This window comes from Phocoena sinus, chromosome 15 (genome assembly GCF_008692025.1).
Source record: "Phocoena sinus isolate mPhoSin1 chromosome 15, mPhoSin1.pri, whole genome shotgun sequence".
Classification (NCBI taxonomy): domain Eukaryota; kingdom Metazoa; phylum Chordata; class Mammalia; order Artiodactyla; family Phocoenidae; genus Phocoena; species Phocoena sinus.
The window spans coordinates 72,092,319-72,114,237 of NC_045777.1; the positions used below are offsets into that span (position 1 = coordinate 72,092,319).

The following is a 21,919-nucleotide window of genomic DNA, read 5'->3' on the forward strand; positions in this document are numbered from 1 at the left end:
AGACCCAACACAGCCAAAGATAAATTAAAAAAAAAAAAGTGATGCCTATAAAAAAAAAAATTTCAGTGAAAGGCAAGGGACTTCACTTCTGTGGTCTTCCTCCCCCAAACCCATAACCCAAACTAATCATGGGGGTAATACCAGACAAGGCCAAACTTTAGGAATTTGACAAAGTACCTAACCAGCCCTCCTCAAACTGGTCAAGGTCAGTGAAAACAAGTCTGAGGACCAGACAGAACAGAGGAAGCTAAGGAAACATGACAGCTAAATGTCCTGCAGTGTCCCAGATCGGGACACTGAAACAGAAGAGGGGCATTAGGGAAAAGCTAGTAAAATATAAATAAAGTGTGAGGTTTAGTGAGCAGTAATCCGTCCATACAATGGAATGTTAGTCAACAATAAAAAAGAATAAAGTACTGTTACACATTACACGGATGAATCTTGAAAACAGCGCTAAGTAGAAGCAGCAGACACAGAAAACACAGACCACGTACGGTATGATTCCATTTGTAGGAAATGTCCAGAATAGGCAAATCTACCGGGACAGGAAGTAGATTAGAGGTTGGCAGGGACTGGAGGGTGAGGGGGGATGGAGAAGAATAGGGAGGAACTGCTGACAGGTGGGGTTTCTTTTAGAGAAAAATGTTCTAAAATGAGATTGTAGCAATGGTTGCACAACCCTGTGAATGTACTAAAAACAATTGTACTTTAAACGGGTGGATTCTATCTCAATAAAGCTGTTTAAAAATAGCAAGGTCATTGGTACATTGGTTGTAACAAACGTACTACTGAAAGATGTTAACAATAGGGGAAGCTGGGTGAACTCTGTACTATTTTTGGAAATTTTCTGTGAATCTACAAAACTACTGTAAGATATACAAAGCTTATATAAAAATTATATATGTACACACAAATATATGCACAGTTTGTTTTTTTAAAGGCAAGGGAGTTAAGTGTTGATAGGGGCTTGAAATAGGGACATGGCGGAGGGAGAGAGGATTTACTGACGCTCATGAAGGAGAGGCATTCAGCTGGATGGAGTGTTAGTTTCCTATTGAGGCTATAACAAGTGACCCCAAACTTAACAACTTAAAACAACACAATTTTATTAGTTCTAGAAGAGGTCAAAAGTCCAAAATGGTTTTCACTGGGCTAAAACCCACACTGGGGCTGCATTTCTTTGTGGAGACTCTGGGAAGAACCCGTTTTCTTGCCTCTTCCAGCTTCTACAGGCTGCTGCATTCCTCGGTACATGGCCCCTTCTTCCATCTTCAAACCCAGCCGTGGGTATAACATCTTCATCTCCCTCTCACTTTGACCCGCCTCAGTCCCTTTCATGTAATAGGACCCTTGTGGTTACACTAGGCCCACCTCAATAATCCAGAATAATCCCCCCATCTCAGTCATTAACATAATCACGTTTCAAGGTTCCTTTTGCCATACAGTCATATATTCACAAGTGGCCATCTCTGGGGGCCATTATCCTGCCTACACATGATGTCTTCAGGGAGGTGAACACAGGAGGCTGTACGGGTCGGGAAGGTGAGATCAGCTTTGGATTGTGGAGCCCGGGGTGCCTTTGGGACATCCAGGGGAACTGCCCCCCCATAGCTTCCATCTATTCACCAAACACTAAGTACCTCCCATGAGTTGGTCACTGGGGATATAAACGTGAACACTGTATTTCACTGGTCCTAAGACATCTGTTTTTCACTTTGGAACATTTCTGAAATCAGGAGGCAGCTCTGAATCAATGACATCTTACAACTGCAATGCACAGGCTTTTCCTTCTAACTGACACATAAAGTAAGACATCTTACAACTGAAGGCATCTTGAAGTCAATGAAATCCAGGTCTGGGCTGGCACTAGAATGGGCCTAATTATTATAGTAGTTAATTATTATATAAGTTGGGTGCCTCACTAGAGCATCAAGTATCCCCACGCCGCCCCTCCAGCCTTTCCTGGTTCCAAGCCTGACTCCTTCCACCCTCCCATCTGCACCCATGGCTCTGGTGCTTGACTCTCCCATAGGTAACAGACTCCACCAGAGCCCCGGCCACACCCATGCTCAGCTCCACCACAGCAGGGTCCACGAAACGGCCCCTTTCCCCAGGTGTAACCTCAGTCCTGGGGTCAGGCCCAGTGGTTTTCCACCTGGCTGCACATGGGAAACACCTGGGAGCTTTTTAAAGCCCCAAACACCAGGCCATTACTTAGATCAATTCATTCAGAATCTCTGCGGAGTGATGTTACAGCTCCCCATAAAACTCCAACAGAGAGCCAAGGTAGAGAACTAACTGGTGTGAGTGAGGAGAGGCGTAAGACAGCACCGGTGGGAGGTGGAAGGTGTTTGGTTCAGACTATACAATTATGCATATCAGTCTTCCTCCCAATCCCTCCCCCTGACTCTCAATTCCTGGGAGGTGACCAGCCCAGTTCTCTCAGTTCCCTCAAGGCACTAACCAGTGTCAGACACATTGTGGAAGCCCAGGAAACGTAAGCCACAGGGCTTCCAGGCCAGACAGAAAAGCCCTGGTGCCAAGAAAGGTCTTCGAAGGGAGCCCACTGGGTCTGGGCCCGCCCTCTTATGTGCTGTGTAACCTCCAGTGAGACACTGCCCATCTCTGTGCCTGTACAAAGCATGACTGGCCCAGGTGGCCTTGAAAGGTCCTTCAAGTGCCAACATTGAGTCTAGACTTTACCTAAGAGGCCGTTTCTATCCACTTCTAAGAAGTCTGAGGCAGTGGGGAGCCAGTATCAGCTTTCCTGCTCACTCCCAACAGATGTCCCAGCCTTTCCAGGCCTAAAGTCTCCACTTTTGGGGCTCTGTCCTGCACTGGCTGAAAAACAGAGCATCTTAGGTCCTAAAAGCCAAAGACCTAAAAACAGCAAAACAAGAACCGCCAGAGAACTCTGGAGAACGGCATGTGAGTGGAGAGATTTTTAGATGGTGAACAAAGTCAGGTTGGGAGGCCACAGGACACCTGACAGGCCCAGCTCTGCCCCGAGGACTGGTAAACAACGGTGAAGTGGTTCAAGGGACCAGAAACAAACTCCCAAGGAGGAACTTCATGAAAGGAAACACTCAAGGGCCAAAGCAAGTCCAAAGGGGTCTGGAAAATGTTCCCGACTTCTGGCCATCAGCCCAGCCAATGCCCTAATACACAACTAAAGGCTTTTATTGGGAAAAGGAAGTTGACTGAAAAGTGGCCCCCGATATCCTCACTGCCTAAGGCAACTGGGGCCTCCTCCGCAGAATCCAGGAAAGAAGGGGCCACCAAACTCGGCCCTCAGTAGGCTCAGGTGTAGAGGTCAAAATCAATCCGTTTGGAATTGTAGAACTGTCCGCCGGGGGTGTCCAGCTTCCGGCAATACACACCGTCCGGGAAATAGCCTTCATTCACCCAGGTCTGCAAGAAGAGAGGGCAGAGCTGGGGGAGGACTAATGGGGTGAGGGGAGGGAGAGAAGAGGCAAAGTGAAGAAGAAAGGATTTTACCTGCATCTGGGTGCTGGAGAATGGTCCATACAGCTCAGCATCCCCTGTGTTCTCCCACTTATATTCCCACATCACATCGGCCAGACCATCTCCGGGCGACTCTGTGTCTAAAATAACAAGCAGAGCCATCGGGACCTCAAGGGGCCTGCCCCTGCCCACAACATCCCTCCTCTGCCCTTCAATCTTACCTCCTCTCTGGGCAGGGGTTGGGGTCTCCAGCTCCCCCTCCGCCACTTCCTCAGCAAACATGTCCAGGGAGGGTGGGGCTGTGGGGTCACGGGGTCCCTGGGTCTGGCACCCCAACCCCTTCAGCCGCATGGCCAATCGCTCCCTTGTCTCCTGATACACTCCAAGGTTGCCCCGAGCCACCATCTGGTCAGCCAACCCGGAGAGCCGGTCCAGGCGCTGGGGGGAACTGGGCCGCCCAGGCCCCTTGCTGCCCCCTTTGCCTCCTCCTCGGGCTCCCAGGCGCCTCAGTGCCCCAGCCACTGTCTCTCTGGGCAACATCAGCTCCAGAAGGCCCTCCAGGAGGGCTTGGGCACTCATTGGCGTCTGGCCCAAGCTGTCCTCCTCCTCTGAGTCTGACGGCGGCCGCTGATTGGGCGGCCGCTCCCTGATCTTTACCTGCAACGTAAAAATGGGAGGGTTTTGTTTCTGACAAACTGCCAGCAAGGCCCAGGCTCAGCCACGCCAGCCTCTGGGCCTCACCCAATCAATGTTGTCCAGCCAGCTGTCTCGGATCTGAGCTTCCCGGTTCAGGAAATAGTTGCCATCAGCATCAAAGTGGCCTTCCTCCATCTCTTCCTGCAGGTTGAAGGGTGTGATCCTCACACCTCCCTCACTGGGGAGTGTGGCTGCTTCCTGACCTGCACCAAAGACACAGGCGTCCCATGCTAGGAATGCAAAAAAGAGACAGGAGCCTCCTGTGCTCTGTGACCTCAGAAACCCCTACTTGGTCCTCCAGCAGAAAGTCTGTTCTTGGCTACAGCTCACCTTCTACATCTTCTGAGGCCAGAATGTCATATTTGCTGGACCCTTCATCATCATCCTCCTCATCGCTGTCCAAAGAGTGTTTGCCTTTGAAGCGGCTCCCAGGACCTCCTGCCCCAGCCACAGGGTCCACCAACTGTGGGCAGCAGTCAGAAATCGAGAGAGATGCAGGTTACTGGCTATTACTCAAAATACTCCAGGATCTAGACTCAAACTGAAAATCCTGCAAACCCATTTCTCAAAGCACATAGAAAAGCTAGCCCTTTCCACCTTTTCTTTGTCCCTCCAGATTTCTCTCCTGGCTTCTAGCTTTTTTTCTTCCCATCACTCCTCCCCAGAATGCAGGAACCCGGCCCCCTCACCTTTTTCTTGGGGGTACTAATTTCATCCTCATCATCCTCATCTCCCACGCCTTGGAAGGTCACTTTCCTCTTTGGCATGACTGGACAGAGGAGCCTTTCTCAAGCTGAGCCGAGGAAAAGGGTGCAGATTAAAGGAACTGGGTGAGGAGAATACTCACCGCGAGAGGGTCTCCCGCACAACATATCTTTCCCTTAGTCGGTACTGGATCCAGTTTGGGAGGGGAGGGAGCACAGAATCAGGGGCCGAAAGGGGAGCTGGCAGCCAAGAGGCCCCCAGGACTTGGTCTGGCATCCGAAAGAGCTGCTGGAGCGGGGACGGAGAGGTGGACGCGCGGAGGGGCTCCCCACGGGCACCCCCCCCCTTGAGACGGGCTCCCCCGCGTGACCACCACCATTCCCGGCCCCCGCAGTCCTGGGCGCGACGTTGCTCCGCGAGCAGACACCCGCTCAACCACCTCCAGCTTCCTCGCAGCCCGCGGGGCCTCGGCGAACCCAGGACCTGGCACCCTGGCAGCCCCGCTCCTCCCTGCGCCGAACTCCCGACTCCGTGGGGTGACCCCCAACTGTCCTGAGCTGTGTACAAATCAGAGAGGCGGCAGAGCCACGAGGACTCCAGCAATCCCGCCGGCGCGCGCTCACCTAAAGACCCAGGAAAGGCGGGGGAATCCAGGGAGACTGGTTTTCGCCAGGGCTACATCCGGGTCACCCGCCCGCCACCACCCGGAAGAGAACTGCGGAAGGCGCCAGGGAAGGCCGGAAGTGGCTTCACTCGTGCTAGAGGACTAACTGAAGGAGAGGGCGGAAGTACGCGCTGAGCGGGGAAAGACACCCCCTCCCAGAAGTGACGTGAGACGTGTGGGGCGACGATGGCGAGCAGAGGGGGCGTATGCACGCCTAGACCCTGATCGGACGAGAGGGATGGCCGGAAGTGGTCTCGATTCCCTCCTACAGCAGTAGAGGCTCTGGGGAGAAAGCGGAGCGCGCTTTACCTAAAGGGGCGCCCAGAGTCACGATGGAGGGGCAAAGTCCCAGCAGGGCCGCTGGGTCCCTGCCCTTGTTTCCCTTTCCCCGGTTGAGTCTCGTTTTCTCCAGGGCTGGCTCTGCGCCTTTCATCATCTCATTAGAAATCCTGCCTTCCTACGCTCAGCGTTCCGTTGTCCGCCCTCTCCTAGCTCGAGGTGCGGCCTCGCTCTTGTCCCAGAGGGGTTGCTCGGTTCTCCTGGGGCACTTTCCCAGCCCAGCTCCTTTTAGGACCCAGGGGAAGTCATTTACCCCACGCCTACCACCTGGGCAATTTCCTGGTTTCTGAGGTGGGAAGAGCCATAATAGGAGAGGTGGCAGTGGCACCTGTGCCCAGTACCGAGGCCAGAGGTCCCTTGTGCCCTCATCTCAGGTACGCGTGGAAAAGGGCAGTAGTGGATACCCGTGCCCCCCACCCCCGCCAAAACAGGACCCCAGCCCAGCAGCCCCTGCCCAGGTTTTGTACTCTGTCCCAAGGGGCAGAGCTGGGGTTGGAAAGTGGGAGTAGGTCCCAGTGCTCAGGGTATAAGACCTCTACTTCTTGAGGATACTCAGAGTCTGAATCCCAGTAGGCCAAGGCTGGGCCCAGAAAGAGCCTACTGGAGCCAGAGGAGGGCACTGGGGGCAGCTGGGGTCCCTAGGATACCAGATGGTCCACCCCTCCTTTCTCCTGCCCCTAAGGTTTCCTCCCAGAATGGACTACCATGAAACTGCACCACAAGCCCGTGCTCAGTTTCTTCCGTGGCTACAGAACACAGGCTCTGGACCGGGAGGGTATCCTGCTAAAGAAGGGGACCAGAAATACCAGCTACCAGCACCGCTGGTTCATCCTCCGGGGAAACCTCCTCTTCTACCTGGAACTGGTACCAGGCTGACCCACACACCCCTGAGCCCCATCCTGTTAGAGAACTGCCAGTGAAGCCACGCGTTGGGGCCACAGAACCCTATGCCTTTACCATCCTGACCCCACGGGTAGAAGGTGAGCAGGCCTACAAGCCGGCAGCAGAAAATCAGGAGAAGCTGGGAGCCTGGCTGTGCTGCTATGCTCTCTGGAGGCCCAGCACCAGGAGCTGTGCCAGGCAGCTGGACAAGAGACCAGCTCACCCCCAGAGGACTGTGGCTCCCCACAGTACAGAGAGGGCAGTACCCTCTCCAGCTTGCAGGAGTTGCACGAGCACTCTGGGAAGGAGATCCGGGTGCTGCAGGCGGCGCACAGACAGCTCCAGGAGGCCAGTGACAACGGAGGGAGCAGATCCCAGGCAGAGGTGGAGTGGGAGCTCAACCACTGTCTGTTGATGAGTGACTAACAGACCAAAGGCCAAAAGGTACCTACCTGCCGAGACCAGGAGACCAGCCGATTGCTTCAAGAGACACCCAGATCCTGACTAGTTCCGTCACTTCCTCCCTCCTTGTCCTTATTCTAACCCCCTTCATCAAATAACAATGCAGGAGACAGGCCCAGGTACAACAGCAGGTTCTTTTCCGGTTCCTCAAAGCGCCGCACAGGGTGGGGGCAGAGACAGAAGAAAATGTAAACATTGGGTTTCACCCCCTGGAGCTCAAGGGAAGACCCCTTACCCAGGTAGGGGCTGGAGGGTTGGAAGGGAACAAGGTGAAAGGTGGGAGCCCTGGTGAGACAAAGCAGGGGAGGCCTGAGGATACAGAGAAAGGTAGGTGAAGAGGAAGGAGAGCAAGGAGGGTGGTGGTGGGGAAGTGGGGGACATTTCCTGCTCCAGTGCATGTCCCCTTAAATAAACCAGCGTGCAAGAACATGGTGGAGGAAAACCAAAGGACAGAAGAGAGTGAACACCCCCACCCTGGGCCAACCGGGTCCTCCGTACATAATTACAACACAGAGATGTCCAGAAGGAGAACACGAAGAGCCTGGGCCCCCCGCCAGGAAGTGGGGGGAGACAGGCAGGACTGAAGAAGGGAAAAGGAACCCAGCTCCACTTCATGGGTAAGAGGAGTGACTGGAGTGTAAGAATCTGAAAACCACTGACTCCCATTGCCAAGTCAAAAGGCCAATCAGGACAGCACCTGGGAAGGGATCCCAGAGGGAATCGGGGCAGGAGTGACAGAGACCCCAGCTGGGCCTAACTGGAGGTGAGGGCTCCAGACTTGTTCGCTGCTGCCCCAGGGAAATGCAGCTGCCCCACGTACTCTGACTGTCCTGGTCGTGTAGGGATCAGCAGCTGGCAAGGAGACGGGGACTCAAGCCACTTTCCTCAGAAGGAGGGACAGCCTGCCAAGGGGGCCGGGAGCAGCACCCCAGGCCAAGGCCTGCTCTTGGCTGAGGGAAGAAGAGAGGGCCCTGCAGTCCAGCCCCAGGGCAGAGGTCAGAAGTAAGCATCCTGCCGGGCCTCTGATGCTGAGGACCTGTCCCCGCCATCCTGGGGGGCGGGGGGTCCATCTGCCTTCCGACGCAGCGAGAGCTTCCTGCCCTGAGCCTTCTTCTCCTGCTTCTGCCGCTCCTTCTCCTGCTTCTGCCGCTCCTTCTCACGTTCCTTTTCCTGTTTCTGCCGCTCCTTCTCCTGCCTCCGGGCCTCCTTGCTGGGAGCCAGTGGGGTGCTGTTGCCAGTAGGCGAAGGAAGGGATGGATGCAGTCCCTCAGCGGTGACCAGAGGCCCTGGGGCAGGCCCAGCACTGGCCCTGCGGACAGGAGCGGGTGGAGAGGGGGCCCCTCCAGCTGCCCGAGAGCCTCGGCTCTTGAGGCCAGGGAGGCTGAGGAGGCTGGAGGAGGGGCCCAGGGGTGGCTGCTGCCGCCGACGCTCCTCATGGATCGCCCGGGAACCGTGTAGTCTCCGTGAGGGCCGATACTGCAGCTCGCCCCGGGTTTCCCGCCACTTCTTGAGCTGGGCCGAGTTCTCTCGTTCAATCAGTGCTTCTGTCACTGGGAGGTTGGTCACCTAGACGGAGAAGAAACAGATACCGGAATAAGATTGGGGATGGGGATGGGCCAAAGCAGGTGTGAGGTATGCCAAGGCTAGGACCTACCTCATGCACCAGGAAGTCCTCCTGCATGCACTGTTGGGGCAGATTGCGCAGCTGCTCCATGGTTTCATACATGCCTTGGCAGGAGCGCAGCTTCTCCACAGAGCCCAGCGTGTGCCGCAGCAGCACCAGGGCCACCCGGAAGATGATCTTGACGCCTGCAGGGTCCAAGGAAGAGAGGCTGGATGATCAGCCCAGGATCTCAGCCTGTCCCATTTAGGAGGGACTCACAGCCCCCATCCCTGTCTGCTGCCAACCTTACAAATGAAGAAACTGAGGCCCCAAGAAGGGAAACAAGCTGCCATGGGTTTTAGGTTCCTGGGAGGTAAAGCAAGCTGTGGGCTGGTGGCAGAGCCAACAAGATCAGGCCTCGGCTTCTCCAGCCCCAAGACATCTTCCAGTGAAGCCTTATGTCAGCAGGCCACCCTCTGGCAGCCACCATGGAAACTGCAGCCCCGTCATGGCCTGAAATGGCTACAGAAGTACCTTCACAGAAGAACATATCCCAGACACGTAGCACTGAAGCCCAGGGAAGGGTGCGGGCAAAGATGCACATGAACCATTCCGTCATGTACAGCACGGGGTCAATGCGCTGCCGTCGCAGGTGCCGATGTGCCAGCGGGGAGGCCCGGCGCAACAGCGCAAAAAAGATTTCTCCATCCAGTTGAATGGCCTCCTGGAAGTGGGACAAACCAGGAGAAGAGGCCTGCTGTGGACCCTCGGGATAGAACCGGCCCTGGTAGTCAGTACCCATCCACGAAGTGGGATCCTCACCTCAGTAGGAGGCCCAGAACAGAGGGACAGAATGGTACAGCGTGGGGCAGGACAAGGACCACCCTGCAGTCTTGGGGAAAAGTCACAGCCCCAGTTGCACCCAGCCTCCAGACACTCACCAGCCCTGCACTATAGTATCCGGGGAGGTACTTGTCGCAGATCTGCACCAGGCACCAAAAGGCTTGCTGAGAAGGGCAAGAACAAGGAGGGAGGGAGGGGGCCTGAGAAACAGGGAGGAGGGAGCTCCCCCATCACCACTGTAGGCCAAGATCCTCCCAGCCCCTCCCCACGCAGGCCCAGCATCTGCTGACCTCAGCAGGCATGTGCATGAGCAGCACTGCGGCCACGGGGGCCTGGGCCTGGCAGTAGCCCTCGTCAGGCCGGTAGATAGTGTAGGCCTTCAGGATTCGATACAGGTCCTGTTGCCTGTGGGTATGGGGAAAGACCATGAGGAAAGTCACAGGAGTTGGGAGCTCTTGCCCCCAAACTAACCCGCACCCCCCCCAGAGCCCCCCTATATCCCATGGCAGATCAACCCCAGAGCTTTACCACCACAACCTCTATCCACCTTCCTAATCCTGCCTATCAAGCTTAAGCCAAAGACTCAGACCGTAACCTAAGCTTTGTTCCAGGCTCTAGGCTTCCGCCCTTGCCTGCACACCCACGTGCTCCCCACCCGTGTCCCCAAACGGACTGTGCTCTCTCTCTGTCTGCTCCCATCCCGTAAACCTTCAAGGTCATCTTCTTCAGGAAGCTTTTCAACAGCGACAGCCCTCCTCTGGCACTGTCTGAATGCTTTTACTGCCCCAGAGCAGGCACTCTCCCAGGGCAGGCCCTGCCTTATCTGTCTGGATTTCATCAGTCCCCCCGGGCAGAGCCCTGGTTCTCGGTGTAGGCTTGGGAAGCCAGCTGTGCCTCAGACCTTCCTCTTGTCTCTGCATCCAAAAGAATAAACTCTCTGCCCTAGATCTGTTCCTCTTCCCTGAGGGTGCCCCATCGCTGTGTGTGGGAATCCCATCCCCTCAGCCCCACATCAGAAAACAGCGAGCCTTCCATCACTCCCCACAGCTAATTATCAAGTCGTATCAACACTACCTTCTGAATTTTATTCATGTCTATCCCCTCTCTCCACCGCCACAGCCACTGAGCAGCTCAGACCTTCATCTCTTAACCAGGACGATGTAATAACCTCCCAGATCCTCTCCCTGCCTCCAGTCACACACTCCTAACCACTGCTTACATAGTGTTTCTCACAATTCAGTCACTGGAGTGTGATCTTCATTTGTGCTTTATCTGCACACCACCCCACTATTATTTTTTCTCCACTTTGTAATAACGTCCATGAAATGACAGGTTTGATATACTAGCTATTTCATCTAATATATATTAAAATAAACATGTAACTTCCCTAAGCTCCCATGCTACATTCACCCACCTGCCTGCTTCTGTGCCCCTGCCTTCTCCCCTGTTGCTATGGGTGAACTATCGGTGATCCTGGCCAACCACAGCCTTTCCACTTGGACACTGGGTCCCATCCCCTCTCGCCTACACAGGCCACCCCTCCAGCAACCTTCCCATTGTTTGTGTGTCATCCATTTTTCTCTAACTACAGAGGCTGGCATACCAACATGTCATTTCTTCTAGCTTAAAAAAAAAAAACACCTCTTGTGACTTCCCTGGCAGCCCAATGGTTAAGACTCCATGCTTCCACTGCAGGGGGTGTGGGTTCGAGCCCTGGTCGGGAAAATAAGACCCCGCATGCCACAGGGCATGGCCAAAAAACAAACAAAAACCTCTCTCTACCCAGCCTTCCCCTCTGAATACCACACCGTTTCTTTCCTACCTATTCAGCCAAACCCACCTAGAGTACAGACTTGCTATCTTCAAGTTCTTTCCTCCCATCCTCCAGTCAGGCTTTAGCCCACTGCTCCACACAAAACTGCTTTTATCAAGGTCACCAATGACCTCCACATTGCTAAATCCAGAGGTCGATTTGCAGACTTCACTTTACTTGACCCGTCAGCAGCATTTCATACAGCTGATCCCGAAACCCCTCTTCACTTTGCTTCCAGGAATCACACTCTCCTGGTTCTCGTTATACCTCACCAGCTTCTTCCAGGCTCCTTTACAGGTTCTTTCTCATCTTTCCATTCTTGAAATGTTGGAGCTGCAGGGCTCAATCTTTGAACAGCTTCCTTTCGTATCTACACTTGCTGCCTTGATGACCTCATCTAGTCCCATGGGTGAGATCCGGTCCCGTGTAGAGCCTGACAACTCTCAATTTCCAATCTGTCTCCAGTTTAAACCTCGCCCTGGATGTTGTGTCCACTGTACATCCAGCTTACTTGGCATCTCCATCTGGATATCCAGTGAGTATTTCAAACTTCACATTCCAAAAATGAGCTCCTGATGTACCCTTCAAGCCTACGTTCCCCCCAGTTTTCCCATCCATATCAGTATATTGCAACTCCATTCATTCTAGTTTCTAAGACCAAAAACCTTGAGAGTCTTCCTTAACTACTCTCTCTCTCTCTCTCTCTCTCTCTCTCTCTCTCTCTCACACACACACACACACACTCACTCACTCTCTCTCTCTCTCTCTCTCTCTCTCTCTCTCTCTCTCCACATCTAATCCACTGGCAAATTCTTTTGGCTTTACCTTCAAAATATATCCAGTTTCACGGCTACCATCCTGGTCTATCTATCATCATCTCTTTCCTGGATTATGGAAATAGTCTACCTGGTCTCTCTGCTTCTGCCCTTGTCTCCTATAGTCTATTGTCAGCACAGCAGCCAGAAATGATCCTTTTTTTTTTCTTCTAGCCGTGCTGCACAGCATGTGGGATCTTAGCTCCCCGACCAGGGATCAAACCCATGCCCCCCGCAGTGGAAGCACAGAGTCTTAACCACTAGACGGCCAGGGAAGTCCCAGAATGATCTTTTTAAAACACAAGTCAGATCAGGTCACTTGTAACCAAATCTCGGCTCACATTCTCTTTTCCCCTTTCTTGCTTTAAACTCTTCTATTTACCACCACTGTACATACAACATACTTTCATTCTTTTATTTATTGTCTATCCTTAACAAAATATAAGCCCTGAGGGGGCAGCTGTCATCTGTAGCTAAAACAGTACCTGGCAGATAGCAGACGCTTGACTAATATTTGCTGAAAGGATGAACTTACTGTTAAATGTCCATCCACATGCTCCCACAAGGAGCTGAGAACCACCTAAAAACATCGCACACTACTAGGAAGCGATCTATAGCCTTCGTGAGGAAGCCGGGCAAACAGAACAAAGATCGAAGGGCCTGGGCACAGCATTTAAGGGCCCTTAATTGCTCTTCCAGCCTCAGCTCTACCCAACCCCACTGCCCAGACACAGCTTACATAACCCCCAAGCCAGGAAAAACCTGCCCCTTGCTCTGCTCCCATCTATCCTTTAAAATCTAGTTCAAATGCAACCTCTTCAATGAGCCCTTGATGTGCCTCCCCTTCCCCTCATCAGCACCCCACCCCACCCCCATCACCCTGAATCACAGTCTCTCTCCCAGGAGCCTTCCTTCAACATGGCTAGACACTCAATCCATTAAGGACCACTCCTGTAGAAGTTCTGGAAGGCAAGACTGCTTTCAACCCAGCCCTGTATCCACCACTGACTCACATAGTCAGGTCGCCTTACCCATGCCCGCCTCGAGCAGCAAACATCTCATGGAAAGGGAACTGACGGTGCAGGTCCTTCTCAATCACATCCAGCCACTTAGGGTCCCCAGGAGCCCGTTCCAGCTCCTGCAGTGGAACAGCTGAAATTATCTCAGGATCTGGGGGAACTGATGATACCCTTCACACAGACACTGTCACACGTCCCCACACCCTGGAGCTGTGCGCACCTCAAACTTGCCCGGGTTCTGCTCCAGGAGTTCCTTGCTATTGGACAAGTACTGCCAGGCCTTGGCTCTGAGGGAGGATGGGATCCCCTTCCGGCAGCGCAGCTTCACCTAAGGCAGAGTGGCAGGCAGGGGAACAGCTTCAGTGGCAGGCACAGCCTCCAAGCTTTCCCCAGCAGTCCTTGGGCTCCCTGGGACACTCGTCCCACATCCCATAGGCTTCACTCCACTGGACCCCGCCTGGCCTTCTATCTTTAAAGCTACTCCTCCCCCAAGGCCCAAGTACCACCTACCCCCAACATGGTCCAGAGAGCAAATACTATCAGGTTCCTGGGCTTCCCAAGAGCACATAGGCCCACCCTGTCCTCCCCACCCCCACCACGTCCATTGCCCTGCCCACCACAGCCTTCTCAAACCTTCTGGAAACGCCGTGACAGCCACTTATCCCAGTGACTGAACATCTCCAGCCATTTGAGCTCCCGCTGCCGAGCCACATCCACAGGAATGGAGCTCTCTCTGAGGATATGGGGAGTATGGAAGAGGTCAGTAGCAGTAGTATAAAATCTAGATTGCTGGGGGAACTGAGGCAAGCCACTTCCCCAAGCTCAAAAATGAGAGATCAGACCATAAAAGCATTTTGTGAGCTACCAATACCAAACATTAGGATGTCTGGTCATTCTGTCCATCCAAGGTCCTAGTTCACCACACTAAATGGAATTTCCTTGGAATCTCTGAACAGAGATCACATTCTCATGTTGGATCGCTATACAGAGGCTGTGTTCAAATCCCACTTAAGACACATACAAGTCTGGGGAAAGAGCACGGAATACTGAAAAGCTACACTTTGCATTAGACCTGGATCCAAGTTCTAGGTTTGCCACCTATTCACTGTGTGGCCTTGGGCAAGTACTCTCTAAGCCTCAATTTCCTCATGTGTAAGATGGAGAGAAAAATAGTACCTACCTAAGAGGTTATATGAGATAACACATAGCAGCGACTAAGTAACAGCAATTATTATCCATAAAATAAAATACATAACAAACATACTTCCCTGTCCCCTTAGAAGCAACTGTCTGAGTTTCCTTCTACAAGACTCAAGATCCCTTGCACCATCTGCAATTTCCGCTACCGCCTCCTCCCTGAAATCACCCCACATTCCCAAGCAAATGAAGCTCTCCTTGCACTGTTTGCTCACTGTTCTGTCAGAGCTTCGCACTCAAGATACCCCATCAGTCTTGAAACAGTTAGTTGTAGGAGCCAGTACCAGGTGAGTGGAATGGAAGAAAGAGCTTGGGTTTCCAGATAGACCTGAGCTCAAAGCCCAGTTGTCCCTTACAAGTTGGGGAGTCTTGGCAAGTGATAACCTAAGTCTCTTCCTTATAAATGTAAAAAGGAAGGCCACCACCTACATCACAAAGTTATGAGAGGACTATTGAGAAACTGTATACAAAGGACTGTTAAATGGGAGGTTTAAAGTTAGTTTCTTTTGTCCCAGAAACTCCTTAAACTAAAAGGTGATTTCTCAGGCTTCCCTGGTGGCGCAGTGGTTAAGAGTCCGCCTGCCGATGCAGGGGACACGGGTTCGTGCCCCAGTCCGGGAGGATCCCACATGCCGCAGAGCGGCTGGGCCCGTGAGCCACAGCCGCTGAGCCTGCGCGTCTGGAGCCTGTGCTCCGCAACGGGAGAGGCCACAACAGTGAGAGGCCCACGTACCGCCAAGAAAAAAAAAAAAAAAAAAGGTGATTTCTCATTCATCTCTATCATAAGGCAATTCCAAACTCTATTAAGGGCCAGGAAGAGTAAGATACCTTTCCTGCCCTCAAAAGGTCACAAGCTAGCAGGGGAGATAATTGCAATATGTGAGGGAAATGCAATTACAAAGATGCACAGAAGAGGTACCTAATCGGAGTAGGGGCAATGGATATCAGGGAAGGTTTCCTGGAGGAAGGGACATCTTGAGGTAAGCCATGAAGGACTGAGTAGAACATGGCAGGGAAAGACCGGGAGAAGGGCATTCCTGGCTGATGGTACAGCCTGAGTATGAAGGGAGAAAGACTACAATCACTTCAACAGGACCACAGCACACAGTGCATGGTGAGAAGGCGGTGGAAAAGAAGACCAGAGAGGCTGGCAGAGCCAGAACATAAGGAGCCTGTGCGCAGGCTAAAGCGCTTGCACTTTATCCTGTGGACAGTGCTGAGCTGCTAACAGCTTTTAAGGTAACGTGTGCCACAGTCAGCCTTGCCTCAGAAGTTGATTCTGCCAGCATGGAAGATGGATTTTAGAGGGACAAAATTAAAAGCAGAGAATTAGGGCTTCCCTGGTGGCGCAGTGGTTGAGAGTCCGCCTGCCGATGCAGGGTTCACGGGTTCGTGCCCCGGTCCGGGAGGATCCCACGTGCCGCGGAGCGGCTGGGCCCGTGAGCCATGCCAGCTGGGCCTGCGCGTCCGGAGCCTGTGCTCCGCAACGGGAGAGGCCACAACAGTGAGAGGCCCGTGAACCAAAAAAAAAAAAAAAAAAAAAAAAAAAAGCAGAGAATTAGCACCCCGCACCATGCCTGGTACACAAGAGGGGCTCACTAAAACCCAATTCAATCCAAGTTCCTCAGGGCAGCAGAGTACTGAGGAGAGTGCCATTGGTCACTCAGATCCAAATTGTTTGAGTGGGGCAAGTCACTCAACTGCTCTAATCCTGTTTCTTCATCTATAAATTAGGTACAGCAATGCATCCCTCACGCATGGGAAAGCACCAGGGTCAAACTTAAGTTGCCCTCCCCACACAGGACCGAGAATGTTGGTACTCAAAGATTTTCTGATTTTTTTGTTGCATTACAATCCCTCCCACAGGGCTTCCCCCAACACCAGGCAGGTCCCCCTCACCCCAACACGCACAGCCATGACTAAATCCTACTCATTCTTCACAATTCAGATCAGTCCAGCTGAATTCCCAGACTGGGCAAAAGATCCCTTCCCTAGCTGCTCACAAAACCCTGTGATGATCTCCAGGCTAAACCTAACGTATTATATTGAAACTAACTGTTTAAGTATTTGTCTCTCCTGTAGATGATGAGCACCTTGAAATGATTATTTTATCCTTAGTACCCAGCACGGGGCCTGGCACTGGCGGTTCTCAGGCAGTGCTGTAAACTGAACTGACCAGCAGGTTAAAGGGGTACAGGAACAATGATCCAAAGAGAAGGAAGGAAGAAGTCAGAAGCAATCACACCCCCACCTCAGAAGTGACTCAGGCCCCTGGAGGGAACTAGGAAAGAGTAAGCCCGGCTGGGGAGATGAGGAAATGGGGAAGAGGCCTCCTCCACCCCCTTTCCTTCAGTGAAAACACAAGACTGCTCTTCTGTTTCACAGACGGGCCCTACCTTCAGAGTCTCTCCTCCATCAAACAGACTTCCCCACCTCACCACCACATCAGACCTAAGGCTATGGGGGAAGGGAGCTGCCTGCATCCCTCCAGACTTTCTCCCTAAGGAACCAAAGATCTCTACCAGAACCCCTGTCCAGCCAACTCTCCAGAATATCTGACCTGTAGCTGGAGTTTCCCACCAAGGAGCTGGGACAACCTGAGGTACAATCTCATTCAACCTTTCACTTCACAGAGGAGGAAAGTGAGGCACTAACTCAAATGTGGAAGGCACTAACTCAAGGGCACACACACACCAAAGGCAAGGCTTAGGCTCAAACCCAGGACTCCCGACATCTGGTCTCAAACCCTAACACGCTGGTGCCACAGAAACCTCAGGAAACTCTAGGCATGATAAGGATTGTTAAGCATTCCCATTCCCACTAATCACCCCGTGGATCCTCAGAGGAGGATGGGCAGCGACAGCGTGGGCAAGGTGTATCATCCCCCCCACCCTGCAACCTCTACTTCCATGAAGCAGGCCCGCTGGGTGCCCACTGGGTACTCACAGGCTGCCCGAATACTGGCTGCCCCCAAGGAAGCCGTACTTGTCCGTCTTGCGCAGGGCCAGCCCATTTATCTCCGAGTCTGAGCCCATGGAGCTCACATCATCCGCCAAGGACTCTAAGGTCCCAGACATGAGGCTCACGGAGTCCAAGTAGCTCAGAGTGTCTGGAGCCTGCCCTCGAGGCCCAGAGATTCCAGGTCCCAGGCTGGACGTGGAGCCTAGGTCCTGAGAGTTTTCAGCAGGCTCCAGAGCTGGGGTCACCGTCACGACAGCTACCAGGGCCTCACATGTCCCTGAAGGGCCTGTGCCAGACCCTGAGGGGTCCTCTGGTGCCTGTCCTGTTGATGCTGATGCTGCAGCTCCATGTCCACTTGTCACCTGTCCTGCTGTCACTGCTGCAACCCGTGCAGTCACTCCTGAGGCCACAGTGGTTCCCGGCTTGGGGGCAAGCGGGGGTTTGGCGATCAGGGCCCCAGGAGCCGTTCTTGAAGGGGTCCTGGTGCAGGTCCCGGTGAGGGTACCTGGCCCAGGATCGGGTGAGGTTCTGGCCTCCTCCGTCTTCGGAGAGTCTGCCCCTGGGGCCAGAGCCATGGACCTCTCGGCTCCTGCCACAGCCTCAGGCACCAAGGGCTCTGGGTCGGAGACCTGCGCCCTCAGGGCTTTGGGTGAGGCCTCCAGGGTCAGCCCCACCTCCGTGCTGCCGGCGACTGTCGGGGCGGGGGCCAGGGCCGAGTCCGAGGTCTGGGTTGCAGCCGGTACCCATGCGGGCCGCGCCTCCCCGGGGGCCACCAGGGTGACCGGGGCCGAAGTGGCCGTGGTCACTGGCGGCCCCGGAGCTACCACCACGACGGGCCCGGCCCGGGAGCCGCGGGGCGGCGGCGACGGGGCCGCGGGGGCGCCATGACGGCGCGGCGGGGCCACCAGGGGCGCCGGGCCCGTCTCCATGACCGCGGGCCGCCCCTTACATCCCCCCGCCGCGGCGGCCGCAAAAGGCGCCGCCCCTCAGGCCGCTCCCCACCGCCCGCCGAGGAAGGGGAAAGGGCGAAGGTCGCGGCCCGGCGCGCGCCGGGGTCGTTGCTGGCGCGCGGGGGGCCACCCGGCGCGCGGAGCCGGGGCACGGGTCCCGGGGCGCCAGGCGCCGGGGTCTCGCTCGCGCCCTCTCCCCTCTTTCGCACTCTCGCCGCCACCCCCTCCCTCCCGCTTCGGGCGAGCGGCCCACCTCGCGCCTGCGCACAAGCCCCGGTGCCGGCCAAGAGGCCAGCGTTTCGGCGCTTCACGCCTGCGCGCGGGCGGCCCCATCGCGCTCCTTTTTTCTCCCGCCTCGTCAGAGGGCTTGGACGAATAATAGGAGAGAGAACTGGGTTTCTGCCAATCGTTGGAAATGTGGGTGGGGCTGGAGGCGGGAAAGGGGTGGGTAATTTGGGAAGAAGAAACAGACAAGGCGGAGGTTATAAAACCAATGAGAGGGCGAGTGAAGGCAGGAGGAGGCGGGACAGGGGGAGTAACTAATAGAAAAGCAGGAAGAGGAACCTCCTGGCCAATAAAGATGGCTGAAGAGTGAAAGACCGTAGAAGGAGGCGGGTGCTGTGCGAGAAGAGGCGGGCCTGCCTAATAGGAATGGTTAAAAGGGAGCCAATGAAAAGGGGAGTAGGCGGAGGTCAAATTGACAGACAGTGACGTCTATTTGGGCGGTGACAGACAGCATCCGCAGTCGATAGGAGCTGAGGGATTCTTTGGGTCTCCCGAGAAGGTCAGGAAGAAATGACAGCTGGGAGGGGCGGGTCAAATTTGCGATTAATTTGCCTCGTCAGCCAATGAATGCATTCTCTCACTTTAGCAAAAGGAGGAAGATAGACAGCTGTCTCAGCCAATGCAGCATCCAAAGGGAAGGGGTGCTGCCAGCAGGCAGTGCCAAGCCAGGGATGTCGGTGACAACCGGAGACAAGCGCGGGAGGTGGGGGTGACAGTTGGGGACAGCGCGGAGAGGGGGCGGGGACCGAGGGCATGGGTGCAACCGTTAGCCAATAAGAGCGCCACGCTGCCCTGCCTGAGTCCTCTCGTGGGTCCCATTCTCTATTCAGCTCCCAAGCCCACCACAGGGCACTTGATCCAGTGCTCTGATCAGGTACTCTTGCCCTTCACTCAGCCTCTAATTCTCATTCCAGCCCGCAAATCCCAGGCGACTATAACCAGAGCCCCAAAATCCTATAAGTGACTCATCTCTCTGGATCCACCATTTCCTGTGGGTATCCCAATCCCCAAGTCCCTCTCCTCAGCCCCTTCTATCTGAGCTCTTCCCCAGGATCTGGGCTCCAGTTCCTTGGAACTCATCCTCTGAGTGCCCCCTCCATTCTAGTGGGGATCCCAGACCCCAAATCATGATTTCCCAATACCATGAATTCCCATATCTGTGTTCTTTTGGGGATCCAGGACCCATTCCATCAACTCCTCTCTCCTCATTGATACACCACTCTGTACTCCTCATTCTCTGCTAAGAAATCAGACCCCAATCTCATGAGCCCTCCAGGCTACCCTAGACCACAAACACAAAGCCCTGACTTTACCAGCCCCTTCTCTCTCTGGCTCTCATTCCCCTGAGGTCCAGGATTCAGGATTCAGCACGAGGAGGGCTCCAATTTCCATACAAAGTCCACCATCCTGAAATTTCAGTCAGGCCTAGCTCCCAGCTTCCCAGTTACTTGGTTGCTGAGTTCTCTGAGGCTCCTTACTCCCAGCTCAGACTCAGATCCTGTGAACCAGTGTCTGAGATATGCCACTCCCGATCTCCTCCTCCTCAACTTCTCCACTTTCCATTTGGCCCAAGCTTCCTAAGCACTTCCCCCATCCCCCTCTTTGGAGTTCTCCTCCCCTCCCAGAACCCAGTAATAAGTGGGCTCCTCCCTGGGCCTGGACCCCCATGGTAACCGTATAAGGTGAGGCAGCTGTTGACTGAGGCAGGGAGGGGCCAGTGCAGGAGGCCAAGGGCAGCTGCTAAGTTTAGGGTGGCTCTGTCTCTCTTCTTAGAGACAACAGGTGCCTGGACCCCAGTGACCAGAAAAGCAAATGTCTTAGAGGCATTGGTATGAGGCTGGAGGAGGGGGAGGGGAGGAGGAGACTTCCTTAGGACATCAGGTCCTAGAGGGAACAGGAGGAGGAGGAGAGGGAACAGGAGGAGGAGGAGACACGGGTGTCCTTGCCAACCTTGGGCCTCCTGGGGCTTCCTCACCCACAATTTCCACGGACCTCCACTGTACGGAATGGACTGGGGCACCGAGGCCCAGAGGGGTGGGAGAGCGTACCTCAAAGTCACACAGTCAGCCTAGCTGGTTCTAGCCCAGATTGGAGAGAGAGGCCATTGGCCATCCCAGCCACCGAGGAGGAGGTGACCAATTAGCTTCCCTCTTGGTGTCCTTGACTTCCCTCCCCTGAGTTCCAACTTTCACACCAGTATCCAAAAAAGCGATTATAGACTCACACTAGACCATGTCCTTCTCCTGTTTCAAACCTTTCCAAGGCTCCCAAGGTCTCAGTCCTCAGCAAGGCATTTGAAGACCCTCCAGTGTCTGATGTCCAGACCCTTGTATCCTCTGCTCGAGCCCCATCCCAATTCTGGCGAACTGAACACTTCTGATCTTTCACTTCGCCAGGCCTTTGCCCATCTGTGCCCACCACTTAGCATGGCTGTTCCTCCACTTTCACCTGACTCACTTCTACCAGCCTTTATAACGTCATTCCCATACTCCTAGATAGGGCTGCTGTGCCCTCTACTTCTGTACTCCTGACCAGCTGGTTTGTCATTTTCTGCATTTACCCTGTCTCCACAGCTAGACTGTAAGTTCTACCAAGGCAGGGCCTGAATATTAATTATAATGATTATGGGAATTCCCTGGTAGTCCAGTGGTTAGGACTCCAGGTTTTCACTGCCAAGGGCCCGGATTTGATCCTTGGTCGGGGAACTAAGATCCCACAAGCCATATGGTGCAGCCAAAAAATAAAAATAAAAATAATGATTATACTTCACTAACTGTTTCCAAATAGTGTTCACATCCAGAAGTTCTGTGGGATGGGAATTATGTCCCCATTTTATAGAGGGGGAAACCAAGGCCCAGGGAGTTGGAGCGCAAAGCCCAAGGTCACAGAGCAGGCTCTCTGCTCCAGGCTGTCTAGTCTCTTCATACCTAGTGATTCCATGCCCCACATCTTTCCTCAAAAAATCTCCCCTCTTCTTGAAGGGGATGTAGAAGACTTCCTGATCCTTCAGCTTCCCCAGGCAGCTCTCTCCCACCTGTAACCTCTGTCACTACCCCCACATATACATACCCTTGACTGTGAACTCCACAGTGGGGGGGACTGTGTTTGTCAGAGTGCACCTGCAAAGCATGGACCAGTGCCTGGCACACTGTAGGTACTCAATAAATTTGCTGGGTTTAAATCTGGGCCCACCCCACACAGGGGTACAGGAGCCTGGTGC

General features: G+C 54.1%; 2 protein-coding genes across 10 annotated transcripts; both read right to left on the reverse strand.

Annotated features, from left to right (window-relative positions):
• Positions 1 to 1,081: 1,081 nt before the first annotated feature.
• Positions 1,082 to 7,337, reverse strand: CD2BP2 (CD2 cytoplasmic tail binding protein 2). 9 transcript variants are annotated; one of them, XM_032604869.1, is made up of 7 exons: positions 5,490 to 6,264; positions 4,851 to 4,954; positions 4,492 to 4,624; positions 4,207 to 4,364; positions 3,687 to 4,122; positions 3,499 to 3,605; positions 1,082 to 3,432 (listed from the first exon to the last, which is right to left on the reverse strand). In XM_032604869.1, the coding sequence occupies exons 2-7, from the start codon at positions 4,926 to 4,928 to the stop codon at positions 3,301 to 3,303; spliced, it is 1,044 nt and encodes a 347-aa protein (XP_032460760.1). In that variant the 5' UTR covers positions 4,929 to 4,954; positions 5,490 to 6,264; the 3' UTR covers positions 1,082 to 3,300. The 9 variants fall into 9 exon arrangements, with proteins under 9 accessions (XP_032460760.1, XP_032460761.1, XP_032460762.1 ...); XM_032604870.1 differs by having other exon boundaries at positions 1,082 to 3,411; positions 5,490 to 5,613; XM_032604871.1 differs by having other exon boundaries at positions 1,082 to 3,411; positions 5,306 to 5,498.
• On the reverse strand, positions 7,329 to 18,393 carry TBC1D10B (TBC1 domain family member 10B). Its single transcript, XM_032604861.1, has 9 exons — positions 17,450 to 18,393; positions 13,940 to 14,039; positions 13,527 to 13,634; positions 13,319 to 13,425; positions 9,950 to 10,064; positions 9,758 to 9,823; positions 9,351 to 9,540; positions 8,868 to 9,022; positions 7,329 to 8,779 (listed from the first exon to the last, which is right to left on the reverse strand). The coding sequence occupies exons 1-9, from the start codon at positions 18,391 to 18,393 to the stop codon at positions 8,210 to 8,212; spliced, it is 2,355 nt and encodes a 784-aa protein (XP_032460752.1). The 3' UTR covers positions 7,329 to 8,209.
• Between the last annotated feature and the right edge of the window lie 3,526 nt (positions 18,394 to 21,919).